Raw genomic sequence first — 15,557 nt, forward strand, 5'->3', positions numbered from 1 at the left:
TCGTCATTGGTTAAGGCGCCACGGGGAACGGCGCTCATTGGCTGGCGCTCGCGCGGCGGTCGTGAATCGAGCTGCCGGGCCTGGCGTGCCCCGGAAGTGGAAGCGGCCGCCGGCAGCGCGCGAGCATGGCGCGCGAGAAGCAGGAGGAGCCGGCGGCGGAGGCCGCTCCCGAGTTCTCGTACCGGGAGCAGCTCGAGCACCTGAACCCCATCGCGCAGCCGCTCGCCTCTCGCAAGCTGACGCGCAAGCTCTACAAGTGTATCAGGAAAGGTGTGGTGGGTGCCGGGAACGGGGCGGGGGGCTGGCCGGGGCCGCGCAGCTCCTCACGCGGTGCCTCTCTCGCAGCGGCCAAGCACAAGCAGATCCGCCGGGGCGTGAAGGAGGTGCAGAAGTTCATCAACAAAGGCGAAAAGGGGTAAGCCACGCCCTCACCCTATGGCACGGCACGGCGCGGGGCGGCCGCTGACACGGGTTTTTCCTGCAGGATCACGGTGCTGGCCGGCGACACGCTGCCCATCGACGTGTACTGCCACATCCCCATCATGTGCGAAGACAGGAATCTGCCCTACGCTTACGTCCCCTCCAAGTCGGTAAGGAGGAGCCCGTGCTGGTTGGCTGCAGCTGGGCTGCTCTGTGCCAGGGCTGTGCTGGGGAAGGAGGCATACGTGGGGTACCCAGCAAAGCACCCTGTGCTTGAGCAGCGCCAGAGCATAAGGGGAGCAAACAACCACAGCCCAGGTGTAGAGCTGTTTTGTGACAGGACCCCAGAACTGTTTGCCCCAGTGGAGCTCTCTGGGGCAGAGCCAGGACAGATGTCTTTTTTCTCCTTTAGTTCTGAACTGGGACCTGGATGCATACAGAAAGGAAGCACTGACCAAGGTGTGGTTTTGGGAGATGTCCCTCCCTGCTCAGACCAAGGGTTAGAGGTGGTCACTGCCTTCTCTGCTCTGGGTGAGGAGTGGGACACAAGAGGCCGATGTCAGGCACTTATGGCACACGTCAGCCCTGCTGGGCAAAAGTAGGAAATCTTCTTGGGCTGCATCAACAGAAGGGTGGTATCAGGGCAAGGGAGGTGATTGTCCCCCTCCGCTCTGCCCTCATGAGGCATCACATGCTGCATCCAGGCCTGGGGCTCTCAGCACAAGAAGGGTTCTGAGCTGTTGGAGCTTTTCCGGAGGGTGGCCACAAAGATGCTCAGAGGGCTGAAGCACCTCTCCTACGAAAAAAGGTTGAGGGAGCTGGGCTTATTTCACTTGGAGAAAGCTCTGGGGTGGCCTTGTTGCAGTACTTGAAAGGAGCTTATGAGCAGGAGGGGGGCCAACTTTTAACATGATTTAATAGTGATAGCACAAGGGCTTTCTACTGAGGAGGGAAGGTTTGGGGGAGATGTTAGGAAGAAATTCATTACCCAGAGGTTGGCGTGGCACCGGCACTGCTGCCCAGAGCTGTGGGTGCCCCGTCCCTGGAGGTGCTCAGGACCACGTGGGATGGGGCCCTGCGTAGCCTGAGTTGGTGGGGGGCTGCCAGCACAGGGCAGGGGTTGGGACTGGGTCAGCTTTAAGGTCCTTTCCAATGCAGCTGTTCTGAGTTGCCTGCTCTCAGGAGCTTGCAGGGCCAACTTCCCGTGTCCCAGCAGGGTGTCAGGCTCTGTCTGTGCGGGCTGCCCACCTACCCCCAGCCTTCTGCTCTCCTGCAGGACCTCGGGGCCGCGGCCGGCTCAAAGCGACCCACCTGCGTCATCCTGCTGAAGCCACACGAGGAGTACCAGGAGGCCTACGATGAGTGCCTGGGGGAGGTGGAATCCCTGCCGCTGCCCTTGTGACCTCCGGGGGCACCGTCTCTACGGTTGGGGGGGGGGCGCCGTTGGGGTGGGGGGGCGCTGATGGTGAATAAAGCTGTTGGGATGTTTGTAAGGCCGCGCCCGGTGCCCTTTGGGGTGCGGGGTGGGGGTCCGCCGCGCGGAAGGGGGCGCCCGGCGTGAGGGCAGCGGGGCGGGGAGGCGGGGCCGGCTGCTGCGCGGCGGAAGTTGGGGGCGGCTGTTGTTCCCCGCGGCGTCGCGCGCGCGCGGCTCGGGCCGCTGCTGGGGGCGGGAGGCGATGCCCGTCCCGACGGCGGGGCCCCGGAGCCGCCCCGCGGGGCTCGGCCTGTCCCTCGGGCCCCGGAGCCGCCGTGAGTCAACGCGGTGAGATGCCCGAACCGGTTGTGCCGCTCGCTCCGCGCCGCCTCCCTCCTTGCCGCGCCGGCTGAGCCGGGCGGGAGCTGCGGAGCGGGGGCGACCACCGGGAGCGGGGCCCGAAGCCCGGGCTGCAGAGCCGCGGCTTTCAAAGGAAGGAGAATTGGGAGGAACGAAATCTAGGTTTATTGCAGGAAAGGCCGAGGACGTTACAAGCGCGGCCCAGGGCTTCTTCCACGCCTCTCCCCGTGCCCTCGGAGGAGATCCGGGGGGGCCCCATCCCTGCTCCCACCTCTCCCGTGGCGCTGCCTCCTCTCAGCCCCAGGACTCCGTGCTGGGGAGCTGCATTAACCACCCCTTATCCCACCAGCACCGCGGCACGGAAAGGGCTCAGCTGCAGCGCTGGGGCAGCTCCCCCTCTCCCTGTACACAGCTCCTCCAGGGCCTTCCCAGCAGCAGCAGCAGCAGCAGCACCACCTCGGCCAGACCCAGGGCACTGATTGCTCCCAGGACCCCGCTGGAACCCACAAAAGGGCCGTGGGGATGGGGACAGGGCTCGAGCCTCTCCCTAGCATGATATTAAGTTACAGGTTGAAGGGAAAAGGGGAACGGAGCGGGAGGGATGGGGAATGGCTCACAGGGCATTCGGTCTTATGCCCCCAATGGTAGAGGGGAGTGCAGGGCAAATGATCCTGGAGTCAGAGCACGGGGCACATGCAAGACCCCTGGTACAGATGATCTCCCCTCCAGCGACCACCCCTGATGGGCCCGGAGCACTGCAAGAAGGAAAAGTTCCCTTGTCGTGATCAGTCCTTCTTCCCAGGGCGGCAATGAGTGGCGAGTCCTTGTGCAGCCCCTGAGATCATCCACCGCAGCAGCAAGAGACCCCCCTTCACGGTCCCACAGGCATCGTGCTGCTCAGATCTTCGAGGACTCCACCCGCTCAATCCATGGCGAGTCAGCCCCGACATCCCTGGGCTCCGAGCGCAGCTGCCGCAGCTCACGCTCCAACACCTGGCTCCGGTGGTACATCTCCATGTAGCTGGCCTGGAGCTCCCGCTGGTACCGCAGCACCTTCTCCTTCTCCTCCTGCCAGGTTTTCCTCTCCAGCTCAAAGTTCACAGCCTGCAGCTGGCCCTGGCGCCGCTCCCGTAGCAACTCTGCCCACAGCCACTCCACCTGCCGCTCCAGGGGCTCCGCTGAGTCGCTGTGGAGGCCCCGGCACTTGGAGTCATCCGTTTCACAGCCAGGGAAGTCCTGGCATGCCGGCATGGGGTCATCGCCCAGCGGCAGCGAGGTGCCAGGCTCCGGGGGGCTCTGGAGGGAATCAGCCAGTTGTGCCAGCTGGGAGTCCCTGGCCTGGACCTCCGCCTTGGCCTCCCGCAGCTGCGTCTTCAGGCTGAAGATCTCACCCAGCTTCTGAGCCATCTCCTCCTGGGTATCCCGGAGCTGCTGCTTCAGCAGGGAGATTTCTGCTGCCTTCTGACACACCTGCAAGGCACAGGTGAACAGTGAGGAAGCAGCAGGATCTCAGGGGTGGCAGCACCCATGACTGTCAACACAGCGTCACTGGGAGAGCATGAGAATCATGCCTGGCTCTTCACCCCCATCCACAAGTCCACAAGTGATAGAGCAGAGAACCACTGCCCCATCCTGGCTGCACAGCCTGAAGGGTGGCAACAGAGAGGGACAGCAGGGGACTCACCTCCCACTTGGTCTCCTCCAGTTTGGGGCTGACACGCTCACCCTGGGACTGCCGGAGCTTGGTCTCCTCGCATTGGCACTGCTGCATGCTCAGCTCCTCCTGCAGCCGCTTCTTCTCTTGCTGTGCCTTGTAGAGCTGCAGCTGCAGCGCCCGCTGGCCGCGCTGTGCCTGCTGTGTGACCTGCTGCAGCCTGGCCATGTACATCTGCTTCAGGTCCTCCAGCTCGTCCAGCCACAGCCGCTGCTTGTCCTCAAATGCCTGCCGGCACAGAGAGACACTGGTGAGGGTCCACACCCTGCCCCTGTGTGGGACAGTGCCTGGAAGGATCCCAGGAGGTCCTGCTGCCAGGACATCCCCAGCTAGACCCAAGGAACAGAGCTTCAGTAGGAGGTTCCCAGCCTGATTTTGCAGATGCTGCTGCCCCACAGGCCGTGACAGTGAGTTCTCCCATGTTTGGGCACCCACCAGCCATCATGGCAGGGCACCAGGCCCTTCACAGCTCCTTCCACCCAGACACCACCTCCCCACAGCCCCACTTCTCACCTGCGCAAAGGGGTCCTCGGTCTCACTGAGGCTCCTCTTGAGCTGCCGCAGCTCTCCCCCAGTCTCCTTCAGCCGATCTTCCAGCTGCTTCACCGCATCCTCCAGGGAGTAGGTGAACTCATAGGGCGGTGGGGGCTCCCCAGGGCTCTGCAGCCGGCTCAGCGTGGCCATGCTCTTGCAGGACAAGGGTGCCTTTTCAGGAGCCAGGGGGTCCCTGGGGCTCCGGGACACCCTGTCCAGAGAACCTCCAATGTGGTTGATGTGGCCCATGGAGGCACTGAACTGGCTCTGGGCAGGCTTGAGGCGGGAGCCATAGGAGGGGAAGCTCTGGATGGAGTTGTGGCTGGAGTCAGAGGCTTCATCCAGGCTGATGGCGTGGAGCAGGTGGGTGCGGAGCGGGCCATGCTGTGGGGCCGCCGTGGTGCTCTGCGACAGCAGCGTGTGCAGGCTCCCATTGCTTTTGGACAGCTTTTGCCCTTTGGATGAGGAGAGGCCTTGCATGGAGACCAGCCCCTTCCCAGTCACTGCCTTGAAGGCCGAGGGCCTGATGCGGCACTGGAAAACACAAGCAAGATCAGGCTGGGCCCCACCAGCACGCACCATGCCCAGCTCCACTCAGAGAAAACGCATGCTCACAGCCTCATCCCTTCACCCAGATATCCAAATCCCCATGTTCCACCTCCCATTCTCGGCACACTCAGCTCATCCTCCAGCCCCATCTACCCCACAGTAGGACAGCTTTAGGGACAAGTCTCATATTTCACCTTGTCGAAGCGGCCCCTCTCAGGCAGCGAGCTTTTGGAGAAGTCAGCTCCGCGGTGATGCTCCCGGGAGCAGCGCTCAGGGGATCGGTTCTCGCGGTCACTCTCGTAGTCCCGCTTGTAGCACGCTCCTGATGCCTGGTGCTTCCGTTCTGACCGGGTCTCCTTTTTGGCTCCGTGCAGGTATCCGAAGAGCTCCCGCTGGCTCGGCCCCTTCCGCAGCAAGCCATCAGGCTGCCGAAGCCCCCGTGTGCCCCCCAACGGGGCCCGCAGCTCCAGGGGGGACAGGTCCTGCTTCTCCACCAGGCTGCCCACGCTGCCCATGCTGCCAACGGGCACAGAGGAGAGGTAGGTGCCGAGGACGCGGGTGTCAGGCTCGCAGCTCACAGGGCCTTGTGCTGCTGCCATGGAGAATCAGAGAAAAGCCCGGTACCAGCACTGCCGAAGGAGAGACAAAGTCAGCATGGTGGTGTAAACGGGACCGCAGGCCCATCACGGATACCCTGCTTGCAGCAGGGGCGTGGAGATGCCCATTCAGCCCCACACCCTAGCACTCAAATGAGGGGGACCCCAAAGGGCCACGTCGGCAGCCAAAGCAAGCAGGGCTCTGTCGTGCATGGGGCAGAGCAGGGGTGGGGGCTCCCCGCTGCCACCCCCCATGGCTCAGCGCCTCCCTCCCACACCCAGCCCCACCTCCCGCCCGCGGCCGGGGCTGCCACCAGAACAGGCACCTGCCGCCCAGCCTGTTCGGGAGGGCGAGTTCAGCAGCCGGCAGCACCTGCCTGGGCCTGGCGCCAGCCTCGGCCCGGCGGCACCCAGCTGCCCCTTCCCAGGAACCCCCATATGGCACCGGTCTTCCCCCTCCCCGTACCCGTGGCTACCGAGGGTCAGCACTGGCCCTAGGGGTGCCCAAGACCCCCGATCCATTCCTTCTCAAGGGCTGGAGAAGGACGCTGCTACAAACGACCCTGGGGAGGTCCCAGCCCTTTTGGCTCAACCTCTCCCTGGGACGTGCGCCTCAGCCCGCAGCCCAGCACAGCCGGACATGGGACGGGAAGGGGAAGGATGCAGATGGGACAATGCAGGCTTCCTGCACAGGTGGCCGGACCCCGGGGGAGGAAGGCGGGCAGCAAGGCTTCAGCCTCAGTGCCTCATCCTCACGCAGCGGGGAGGGCCTGCTGGGGATCTTCAGGCCCCCGACCCTCAAATTACAGCCTGAGGGGGAACCCCGGTCCTGGAATGAGGGCCGGGGGGCCCGAGGCTCCCCGCCAGGCCCCGTCTGTCGGGCCTCACCCAGGAAGCTGCCCTGGTTCTCAGCACACACGCCGGGTAAACAAACACCCCGCTTTTAATTGCTGCCACGCACAAACCTGTCTGACAGCTCCCGGCCTGCGCTGTCACCTCCCTCCCTCGGCTCAGCACCTGCTCCGGGCACCGCCGGCGCGGAGAGAGGGGGAAGCGGGCGGGGAGAGCTCGGGGGGGCGCGGGCCCCGGCCCGGAGCACGGCACCGCCGAGGCCCCCTTTCCGCGCCCCGGGCGCTCGGCGGCGCCATCGGCCCCGGGAGCGGGGAGCGGAGCGCGGCGGAGCGCACGGGGCGATGCTCGGCGGATCCCGCGGGAATCCGGGGCCGCGCTCGGCCGAGGCGCGCCGCGGCCCGAGGACAAAGCGCCGCGGCCGCGCGGAGGGGCGGGGGGCGGCACCGGGGCACCGTCCGGGGCTCTGGGGGTTACCGGGACGGGAACGGGCGGCGGGGCCGGGCCGCACTCACCATGCCGGCGGCGCTGCGGTCCACGCGCGGCTCCGCTCCTTCCCTCGCCGCGTTTGAACGCGCCCCTCGGCCGCGGCCGCGCGGGGAGCGGGCGGAGCCGGCAGCGGCAAATCGCGGCGCGGAGGCGGGAGGCGCCGGGGCGGGGCGGCTGCGGGGAGGGGCGGCGGAGCCTGGCGGCGCGGACGCGGTGCCCTGCGGCCTCCCCGGGAGCGGAGCTCCGAGGATCGGCCCCGCGTGCCCTCCACGGTGCCCCGGCCGCCGTCGAGGTGTCCGTGAGGCACCGCGAGGGCACGAAGCGTCCCTCGGCCTTTCGGCTGGGTGACCCGCAGCGCTGCGGCGTGCCGCATCCCGGCGCCTCGGTGCCCGCCCTCCCGCGGAGGGTTGGTGCTCGCGGCGTCCCCAGCCGAGGTTCGGGGCCGCCCACATCCGCCGTGCTCTCTGCCAGCTCCCCCCTCGGTGTGTGCTGCCAGCGCTCACCCACTCGCACACGCCGTCCCCGTCCCCGCACGCTCGGTGCGGTGCCGAGGCTCTCGCCGTGTTCCCTGAAGCCACGCATCACCCACGTGGCCTCCGAGGTGCGGGGCTGCGGCCCTGACCCCCCCGGGGCTGCTGGGAGCGCAGCCAGGCGCGGCTCCGGGATGCGGGCAGCTCCGAGCGGGCTGTCATCCATCTGTAGAACGCGGTGGGGAACGGCCTCGGCCTTTCCTGCTGCGCCTTTGCTAAGAGCCCGGTGCGTGGGGAGAGCGGCCCCGAGCGACCTCCGAAACGCATTCAGGGCTATAAAAGGAAGCCGGGTCCCCAGCGAGGTGCCTCTACCACAAAAGCACCCGGAGGATGAGGGGGCTGCGAGCAGAGCTGCGAAATAACTGCCAGGCAGCGGGAGAGGAGCCTGCAGCGCTGAGCGAAGTACGAGCTGCACATATGCTCGCTGCTTTCTGCACAGCTCTGTGAAACTGTGCCATCTATTTCGAACAGCGTGGAGAGAGACTTTTATCTGTGCTCTGCCACCGGCACACAGCTGATGGACGCCAGCCGATCCCAAAATCTGAGCGATGGAGAGGGGCTGGTTGCAGCTGCAGTGCCATGGGCCTTCCAAAGCTGATGATGGGCTGGCATCTTCCCCTTCCCTCAGCAAAGGACACTGTAGGGATTGGGGATGCCTGCACGCATGCATTGGAAACGACCTGTGGGCTACGTGCAGAACAAAAATGGCTGCGACTGGGTGTCAAGACTGAATTGCCAGGGTGGAGAGGCCTTCGAGGCTCTGGGATGGCACATCCCCTTCTGCCCTGGGGCAAGGACAGGCCTGGAGCTGGGGAGGAGCTCGCACTGCCTGTGCGTGGGATGATGCAAGGAGCAAGGGCTGGTCCTCATCACAGCTTTGACCCTTCCATGAAGGCAGCACCAACTCCTCTGCAGCAGCAGATAATGGCAGGAGCCACCAGAATCTGCTCCCTGTGGTTCACAATCCCTGTACTCAGATCCATCACTGTCACTTCCCTCAACTCAGGGCTCCTACCAGGAGCTGCCATGTCTCCATGAGACAGGAACCACTTGGCTTCCCGGGAAGGCGACAGCTTCCATCTGCAGGCACCCAGCAATGGAAGTGCTCCAGGAGACAGCAGCACCTGAAACGTGTGCCAGTGCCCCAAAGTGGCCCCACACATGGCACCACCTGTGTGCGAGCACAAGCTTGCAGTAGCATGGCAGCAATTCACCTTGCAGCACAAGCAGAGGCCAGGCCAGGCTGCAGGAGGAACCCAGAGCTGGCAAGGGGCAGAGAGACCTTTCTGGCATCCCCACTCCTGGATCCAAGCTGGAGTGCCCCGGGTGCCTTCCCAGCAGCCAGGCAGGGATGTTCTCCCCCACTCCCTACCTCCTGCCCCAGGATACTCTCCCAGCAAACAGTGGCAGTGCATCTGCTGCCTCCCACAGGCTGCTCCTGCCTCTGTTCCCTGTGGCTGCCTGCAGCAGATCTCCGAGTCACTGCGAGCAGATGCCTTGATAGTTCTTTATTGTCCTCTGAACTGGGTGGCAGCTCAGCCGTACCCAGCACAGGAAAAACGCCTCCTGCACCTGCCCTGGGAGACAGCAGCATCACTCGCAGCAATGCCATGGAGTCCTGCTCTTGGCCTCTTCTGCTGATCCCAGCAAATTCAAGCACTCAGCCCTTTCTGCTCCTCTGGGTCCTGCCAGCAGCACTGTGCTGGCCTGCTGCAAAACTGCCTTGCTCCAAGCAGCTCGGCACAGCCCTGGCGTCTTGACATGAGCACAGCACATGCTGACACGTGAGACACAGCTCAGCCAAACGTGCACCACGGTGTCTCACTCATGTCGCAGTCCAACAAGATGTTAAGGACAGTGCAGGGGGCTCCTGCCACAGTCAGAGCAGTCCGTGACTCAATCCGGTATCTCACGTTGTTCAGACCTCCCTCCCGATCCACCTTAAACTGCTCCTGAGAAGAAAGAGCATTCAGGGCAAAGCATCTGGTGCTGAGATAGAGAGCAGAGTGGGCAGGGAAGGGCTCAGGGCACGTGGCAATCACAGCCCGCATCTCTCACAGCTCACCTGCTTCTGTGCAGCAATGCGCTTCTGGTCTCTCTTCCTCCAGGCTGGATCATGAAGGTGCTGGAATGTCTCATACCCAGTTGTGATTCCAGAGGGACGGTGAACCTGGGAGGAGAAAAATGCTTCCATACAGCTCCTGAAAGCCTGCCTGCATGTGGGAAAGCCACCTGCCCTCGTGCCAGCCCTGGTGGCTACAGCAGGGGACAGAAAGGGGGATGAGAAGAAGAGCATCTTCAGCCAAGGAGGCCCCCGAGCACACTCACCTGGAGACCAGCTCCTTTGATGCGTCGATAAAACTCGTCGTCCTCCCGTCCCCAGCCCCAGAAGCGGTTGGACATGCCATTGCACTGCAACAAGAGCGGCACCGCACTGCTCTCCTGCAGCAGCCAAACACCACCACCACCCCCAGCCCCGAGCACAGCTGCAGCCTGCACTGCACCATCAAACCACAGATTGCTTCTCTGTCTTTCAAAGCGTGGGGCACAACACACACACACCAAGATTTCATTGTACTCCCAACCGCAAAGCAGGAGGGGGGTTAAGCTCACCATCTCATAATGCTGCTTGGTGAGCAGCAGGATCCCTCCCACGTAGGTTTTGTAGTGGTACAGCGGGTGCAGCTCTGGGGATGCCACGTGGAAGGGCCCGGCCTCGGGGAAGCCATAGTCCAGCTGCTCATTGAGGGGCAGCAGGTCGACGTCGTGCATGGCGATGTAGTCCGTGTCATTGCCGCTCTCCAGGAAGCCCACGTTGATCAGCGACGCTCTGTTAAACCTGCAATGGAACCGGGTTCAAGTCGCCGCCCTCTGCATGCGCACTGCACGGCATCCCCTGGCTTTGCAGCTCCCGTACCTGAAGTGGTCCACCTGGTTGAGCACCAGGATGTGGTGGCGGATCCTCTTCTTGCTGAGGAAGCGGTGCATGTAGGGTACGAAGGCCAGCAGCTCCTCGAAGCGTTCGCGGAAGGGCACGAGCACTGCCAGGCGGTGCGGCCCCCACGAAGGGTCGTCGGCCGGCGGGGCGGGGGGTTCGGGCAGGCAGGGCGGCCGGCGGGCCCCGCGCCCGGGGGGAGCCGCTTCGCCCGAGCAGCTGAGCTGCAACCAGAGCAGCGAGGCGAAACCCAGCAGCAGCGCGAGGAAGAAGAGCTGGAAGATGGAGAACTTGCCGGCTAGGAGACCCAGGAGCTGCGGGGAGCTGGAGCACAGCGGGCGGTCAGCAGGGCTCCTTCCCATCCTTCCTCCCCTCCCCCTCCACCCCCCCCCCCCCCGCGCCGCTCCCGCTCACCCGCCGCCCCGCAGGCGCAGCGCGGCTCTCCGGCGGCCCGGCCCCATGGCGGACCCCGGTCCCGCCGCCGGGACACGCTGGCCGCGCCGTGCCGCTCCCCCGGAAACAAAACCACGGCACCGGCGTTCCGCTCCGCTCCTTCCGCCCGGCGGGGGCGGAACCGTGCCGGGACCCTCCCCGTGCCCGCTACCTTCCCTGCTAGGACCCATTCTCCCCCCCTTCCTCCCCTCCCATTCTCCGTTTCCCTCACGCAGCTCAGCCCCCAACCCCCCCCCTCCGCCTTCCGCCCGACCCCTCCCCAGCAGAGCCCCAGACACAGGCAGAGCCGCGGATGGTGTCAGTCCTTTAATGCCCCGCTCACAGCCCCAGCCCCAACAACCCCTACATTCATACCCACCGCCCCGAGCAACGCAGCGGGTCCTGGGGGTGCCCAGAGGAAGCACCGCGGCTCTCGGGGTGAGCAGTGCCTCTGCAGCAGGTGTGGGCTCTAATTAAAAACATTCCCTCCCCCCCCCCAAGTCCAGCCCGCTAGACAGCAAGCGTCCAGCAGGATTACAGCCACAGGGACAGTTAAGAAAATACTTCTTGTATTTCTCGGAAACAGCTTTTAGAAACCACAGTTTGTACAGCTCCCCATAGAAAAGGAACAGGTCGGGCACCGCAGCCCAGGTTCTTCCATCAGTAAAAACGCTTGTTCCGCTCCTGGCGTTTCTGGAAGACCACAGCTCCCACCACAGCACACACAATGATGCCCAGCAGCGCGCACAGCAGGAGCAGGAACACCTTCCAGCCTGTCAGGGGCCCGCTGCGGAAATTCCCCGTCGGGTCGTCCACATTGTCTGCAAGGAGAAGCAAGAGACTCGCCAAGCCTCACCTCCACCAATGCCTCAGAGTGGGGGAATCTCAGCTCTAACTCTGCCCTGCTGCTGAGCAGGAAGCTGCTGGAAAAACCAATGCTGGAGCACTGCTGAGAACAGGGAGATCAAGCGCTCAAGTGATAGATGGACATTTTCCCCACAAAATGCACTCTTCTGCTGCTGCTGGCAGCAACCACTGAATGCCAACGCATAACCAATGCATAACACAGGCACCTGCCTCGTGGCAGGCACACTGTGGCAGATTTTTCCAGATTTTTAGGTGCCCAGCCCCAAGATCCAAGTCCTTCACCGAAGGTTTGGGAAGCCCAGACACTCACCTTTGGGAGATTTAAGGAGACTGACGCTAGGCTCAATCTTTGTCCAGTCAACAGTGTCATCTTCCAGGGGATGCTCCACCATGAGCTGGAATAGCTTCATTGAAATAATGTCATGATTGTCTAGGAAGCAACCGTCAGCACTGAGGACTGTCAGAAGCCTTGAGAAATGCCCACGCTGGCATCCCCAGCTCTGTGCTCTGCCAGGTGCAGGTCTCCTTCCCTCTCAAGCAACCCTCACATCCCAGGTATAATTTGAGATGCTTTTAGATGCCTCCTTTCTCAGGCCACGTATCCCGATTCAATACAGTCTCAAAAGCCCCATGAACAAGAAGCCACCATCTACTGCATCCATAGCATTATACTCCAAGCACCAAGCAGCACATAATCCTGCAAGCAAAGCCCACTCACCAGATAGGTCTCCAGTGCCTGCAGAAGCACCAAAAAAGTAGCCAGTGGGCAGCTGTACCCCTGCAATGTCAATGCAGTTCTTCCATTCGTTCTTGTCTTCTACATCTGTCATCACCTGTAGGACCAGGGGAGTCACACCAAGAACACTGGCTGCCCCTCTGCCCAGCCAGCACTTCTTTCGGAACCAGAGGAGCAGGAGATGGAACGTGGCAAACCACACACTGCCACAGCACCACCCACCCACCAGTACCACCCTGCTGTACGTGCACGAGGTGCCCTGCAGAAGGAACAAGGCTCCCTGCACATCTCACCGTCAGGCGACCTCGGGAGTACCGAACTGCCAGGAAAGTGTCATGATTCTGGTTCCGAATCTCAGCAGTGCATCCTGCCAGCTCCGTCCAGCGCCCATCCTTGCTGTGGTCGTAAGTCAGGGAGCCGTTGTTCACCATGGCAGAGATGTAGGGGAACACACGCTGCAGGGAGAGCGTTAGTGCCTTCAGTCTGAAGCAGCCTTTCAGCTGCAGACCCGACAGCCAACTTCCCCTGTCTGCTCAGAAACCTCAGTGAGACCAGAACAACAGCAAGGCAACTGCATGGCAACAAAGTGAGTACAGAGAGCTCAACTATTAAATCAAAGCTCCTTTCCTACGTAAAGCTGGCCCTAAAATGAGCGAGAGCTTGTTCTGCCTAAAGCAGAGTTGCCTTATCTGATCATCTGCATCAAGACCCCTCATGGGCTTACACAGCAGCGGAGGCTCATGACAGTGGGACAGTGCCCAACAGAGTAACTTGCAGAGAATGCACAAGATCCAGTGAGAAGCTGTAAGATATTAATTGGAGCGAGACAGAAGCCTACAAACAGCACAGAAACTGGGCAGCAACCACACATGAGCAGCAAAGCCACATCCAAGATTTTGTAGTCAGTAGTGTGATGTGTGCTGTAAGGAGCAGCTGGAGGCAACAATTAGCAACTCACTGAACATCAACACAAGCGGATAGGGTCACTTCCCAGGTATTTACGACTGCTGTCACATTGTCTAACCATGTCATAATGAGATCCACAAACATGAAGCGGGACAGAAGGATCACAACTGCTGTGGGGAATTCTGGAGAAGAAAGCCAGCACAGGAGTTTCTCTTTTAGAAAAACAGGCTGGAGATGGAGAATAAGGCCAGAAACAATGTGAGACGGTCAGAGAAGTCCAGGAAATGACACCTGGGATTAATACATTTTCAGATAGATTTCACATTCAGGGTCTACTGTCTTATCAGAAGCAGGGGAAAGGCCCTGGGAGCAAAGGAGCAGTCAACACCATGACGTGGAGCAAGCACCTTCCTGTCCCCATTAATGCACATACATCCTCTGCTCTTTACCAGCTCACAGGACAAGAAGAACAATAATCTGTTCTTGCATAAAGAAAGTTTTCCTCAGTCCAGGTATGAAGCACTTGCAGCACAAAGCCACAAGGAAGCAGCCTCCTGAGCACTGAGCGAGCTCCCTGAACTACTCACCTCTGTTGCTTCATCATTGGGATACGTATCGAGGAAAATAGCCAGCCCATGAAAATTGTCCCTGCTGCCAAAAACAGGACCTGGAACAGGGCAGAACACAGTAAACAAACGGATGGCTCTGTTCTGTACCTTCATCCTGAAGCCCTGGTTTGTAGGTCTTTGACACTGAGATTCCTTCCAGCTGGCACAAGCAGCACAGCCCTACCTCACCTCAAAGCATAGCCCAATGAGGCAGAATCTGCACTAGAACAGCAGACACAGCACCAGGCCTGCTCATGCAGACTGCACACAGCCCCCAGGGGAAAAACACAATGGCCACTGAGAAGCACTGCTCATCTGGAGCATTGCTGCAGGCTCACGGGTCAGGATGGACAGAGCAGAACACTCCTCTCTAAGCTGGAGTGGCCAAAGGGAGCTCAAAACCTGCTCTGCAGAGAGCTAGCTCTAAGGCTGTCCCAGGACACGTGTAAGCACTGCTGAACCCAGGTTGTGCATGGAGCTCATGCTGAACACCCAGAGTCATAGAATTGTTTGAGTTGGAAAGGACCCTTAAAAGTCATCTACTCCAACCCCTCTCGTGTCTCCAGGGACAGGGCACACATCACCTCTCTGGGCAAGCTGTGCCAATGCCTCACCATGCTTTGTGTAAAACGCTTTATTTTTTCTTATATCCACTCTCAATCTCCCCTCTTTCAGTCTGAAACCATTTCTCCTTGTCCTAACACAACAGACCCTGTTAAAGAGACTGTCCTTTTCTTTCTTATGACCCCTTTTAGATACTGAAGGGCTGCTGTCAGGTCTCCCCAGAGCCTTCTTTTCTCCAGGCTGAACAGCCCCAGCTTTCCCAGACTGTCCTCGCAGGGGAGGCATTCCATCCCCTGGATCAATTTTGTGGTCCTCCTCCAGTGGCACTCTGACAGGTCCACATCTCTCCTGTGCTGAGGGCTCCAAACCTGGACGCAGTACTCCAGGTGAGGTCTCACCTGCACAGAGCAGAAGGGCAGGACCACCTCTCTCACCCTACTGACCACGCTTCCTTTCATGCAGCCCAGGATACGGCCGCCGTTCTGGGCTGCCACCTACCTGGCACGAGGCGCTCCTGCGTGTACCACAGGGCCAGGCCATCCCCGTGCAGATTCTTCTTGCCAGCGCCGTGGATCTTGAAGTGGACGTGCAGCTCCCAGTCCTTCAGAAAGCAGGGCTGCGGAACAGACTCGGTGTCAGCGCGGCACGGGGAAAGGTCCGCCAGCCGCCCACCCCGGGGCTCACCACGCGGTTCCAGATGGAGCCCTCCCGGCTGCGTTCATCAGGCGTCAGACGGACGTACTGGCTGGTAACCATGGTGCTGCCCTGGAAGTCCCACAGCGGCATCGCGGCGGAGCCTGCACCTGCGACGAGTGCAGAGAGCGTGGTTCAACGCGCAGCCCCGGCCAGGCCCCGGCCCCCACCCGCCGCGCCCCGCGCTCACCCTGGTACGGCTTCATCAGCGAGTGCTCGCGCTTCAGGTGCTCGCTGTTGCCATCCGTAAGCTCGGCGGGGGCCAGCCGTGGGCCGACCCCCGCCAGCAGCAACAGCGCGATGGCCGCCAGCTGCGCGCCTGCCGCCATCCTCCGTTTCCGCCTTCCGCCGCGCCGCGCCC

At 61.9% G+C, this 15,557-nt stretch overlaps 4 protein-coding genes across 4 annotated transcripts; 1 reads left to right on the forward strand and 3 right to left on the reverse strand.

The window, feature by feature from the left end:
* Nucleotides 1–125: 125 nt before the first annotated feature.
* Nucleotides 126–1,822, forward strand: NHP2 (NHP2 ribonucleoprotein; the record flags this gene model as incomplete). The annotated part of the gene is made up of 4 exons (XM_079542191.1): nucleotides 126–270; nucleotides 346–415; nucleotides 485–590; nucleotides 1,697–1,822. 4 exons carry the CDS (start codon nucleotides 126–128, stop codon nucleotides 1,820–1,822), a joined length of 447 nt encoding a protein of 148 aa, XP_079398317.1.
* Nucleotides 1,823–3,091: 1,269 nt separating this feature from the next.
* N4BP3 (NEDD4 binding protein 3) lies at nucleotides 3,092–5,590 on the reverse strand (the record flags this gene model as incomplete). Its single annotated transcript, XM_079542335.1, has 4 exons — nucleotides 3,092–3,664; nucleotides 3,879–4,136; nucleotides 4,422–4,976; nucleotides 5,186–5,590. 4 exons carry the CDS (start codon nucleotides 5,588–5,590, stop codon nucleotides 3,092–3,094), a joined length of 1,791 nt encoding a protein of 596 aa, XP_079398461.1.
* A 3,661-nt stretch (nucleotides 5,591–9,251) lies between these two features.
* Nucleotides 9,252–10,851, reverse strand: B4GALT7 (beta-1,4-galactosyltransferase 7; the record flags this gene model as incomplete). The annotated part of the gene is made up of 6 exons (XM_079542642.1): nucleotides 9,252–9,407; nucleotides 9,521–9,625; nucleotides 9,784–9,867; nucleotides 10,069–10,294; nucleotides 10,373–10,714; nucleotides 10,805–10,851. The coding sequence occupies 6 exons, from the start codon at nucleotides 10,849–10,851 to the stop codon at nucleotides 9,252–9,254; spliced, it is 960 nt and encodes a 319-aa protein (XP_079398768.1).
* A 582-nt stretch (nucleotides 10,852–11,433) lies between these two features.
* LMAN2 (lectin, mannose binding 2) lies at nucleotides 11,434–15,525 on the reverse strand (the record flags this gene model as incomplete). The annotated part of the gene is made up of 8 exons (XM_079542304.1): nucleotides 11,434–11,643; nucleotides 12,000–12,119; nucleotides 12,408–12,522; nucleotides 12,719–12,880; nucleotides 13,919–13,998; nucleotides 15,002–15,119; nucleotides 15,188–15,306; nucleotides 15,387–15,525. The coding sequence occupies 8 exons, from the start codon at nucleotides 15,523–15,525 to the stop codon at nucleotides 11,483–11,485; spliced, it is 1,014 nt and encodes a 337-aa protein (XP_079398430.1). The 3' UTR covers nucleotides 11,434–11,482.
* Nucleotides 15,526–15,557: the final 32 nt, after the last annotated feature.

Source organism: Tetrao urogallus, assembly GCF_951394365.1.
Source record: "Tetrao urogallus genome assembly, chromosome: 14".
NCBI classification, from domain to species: Eukaryota; Metazoa; Chordata; class Aves; order Galliformes; family Phasianidae; genus Tetrao; species Tetrao urogallus.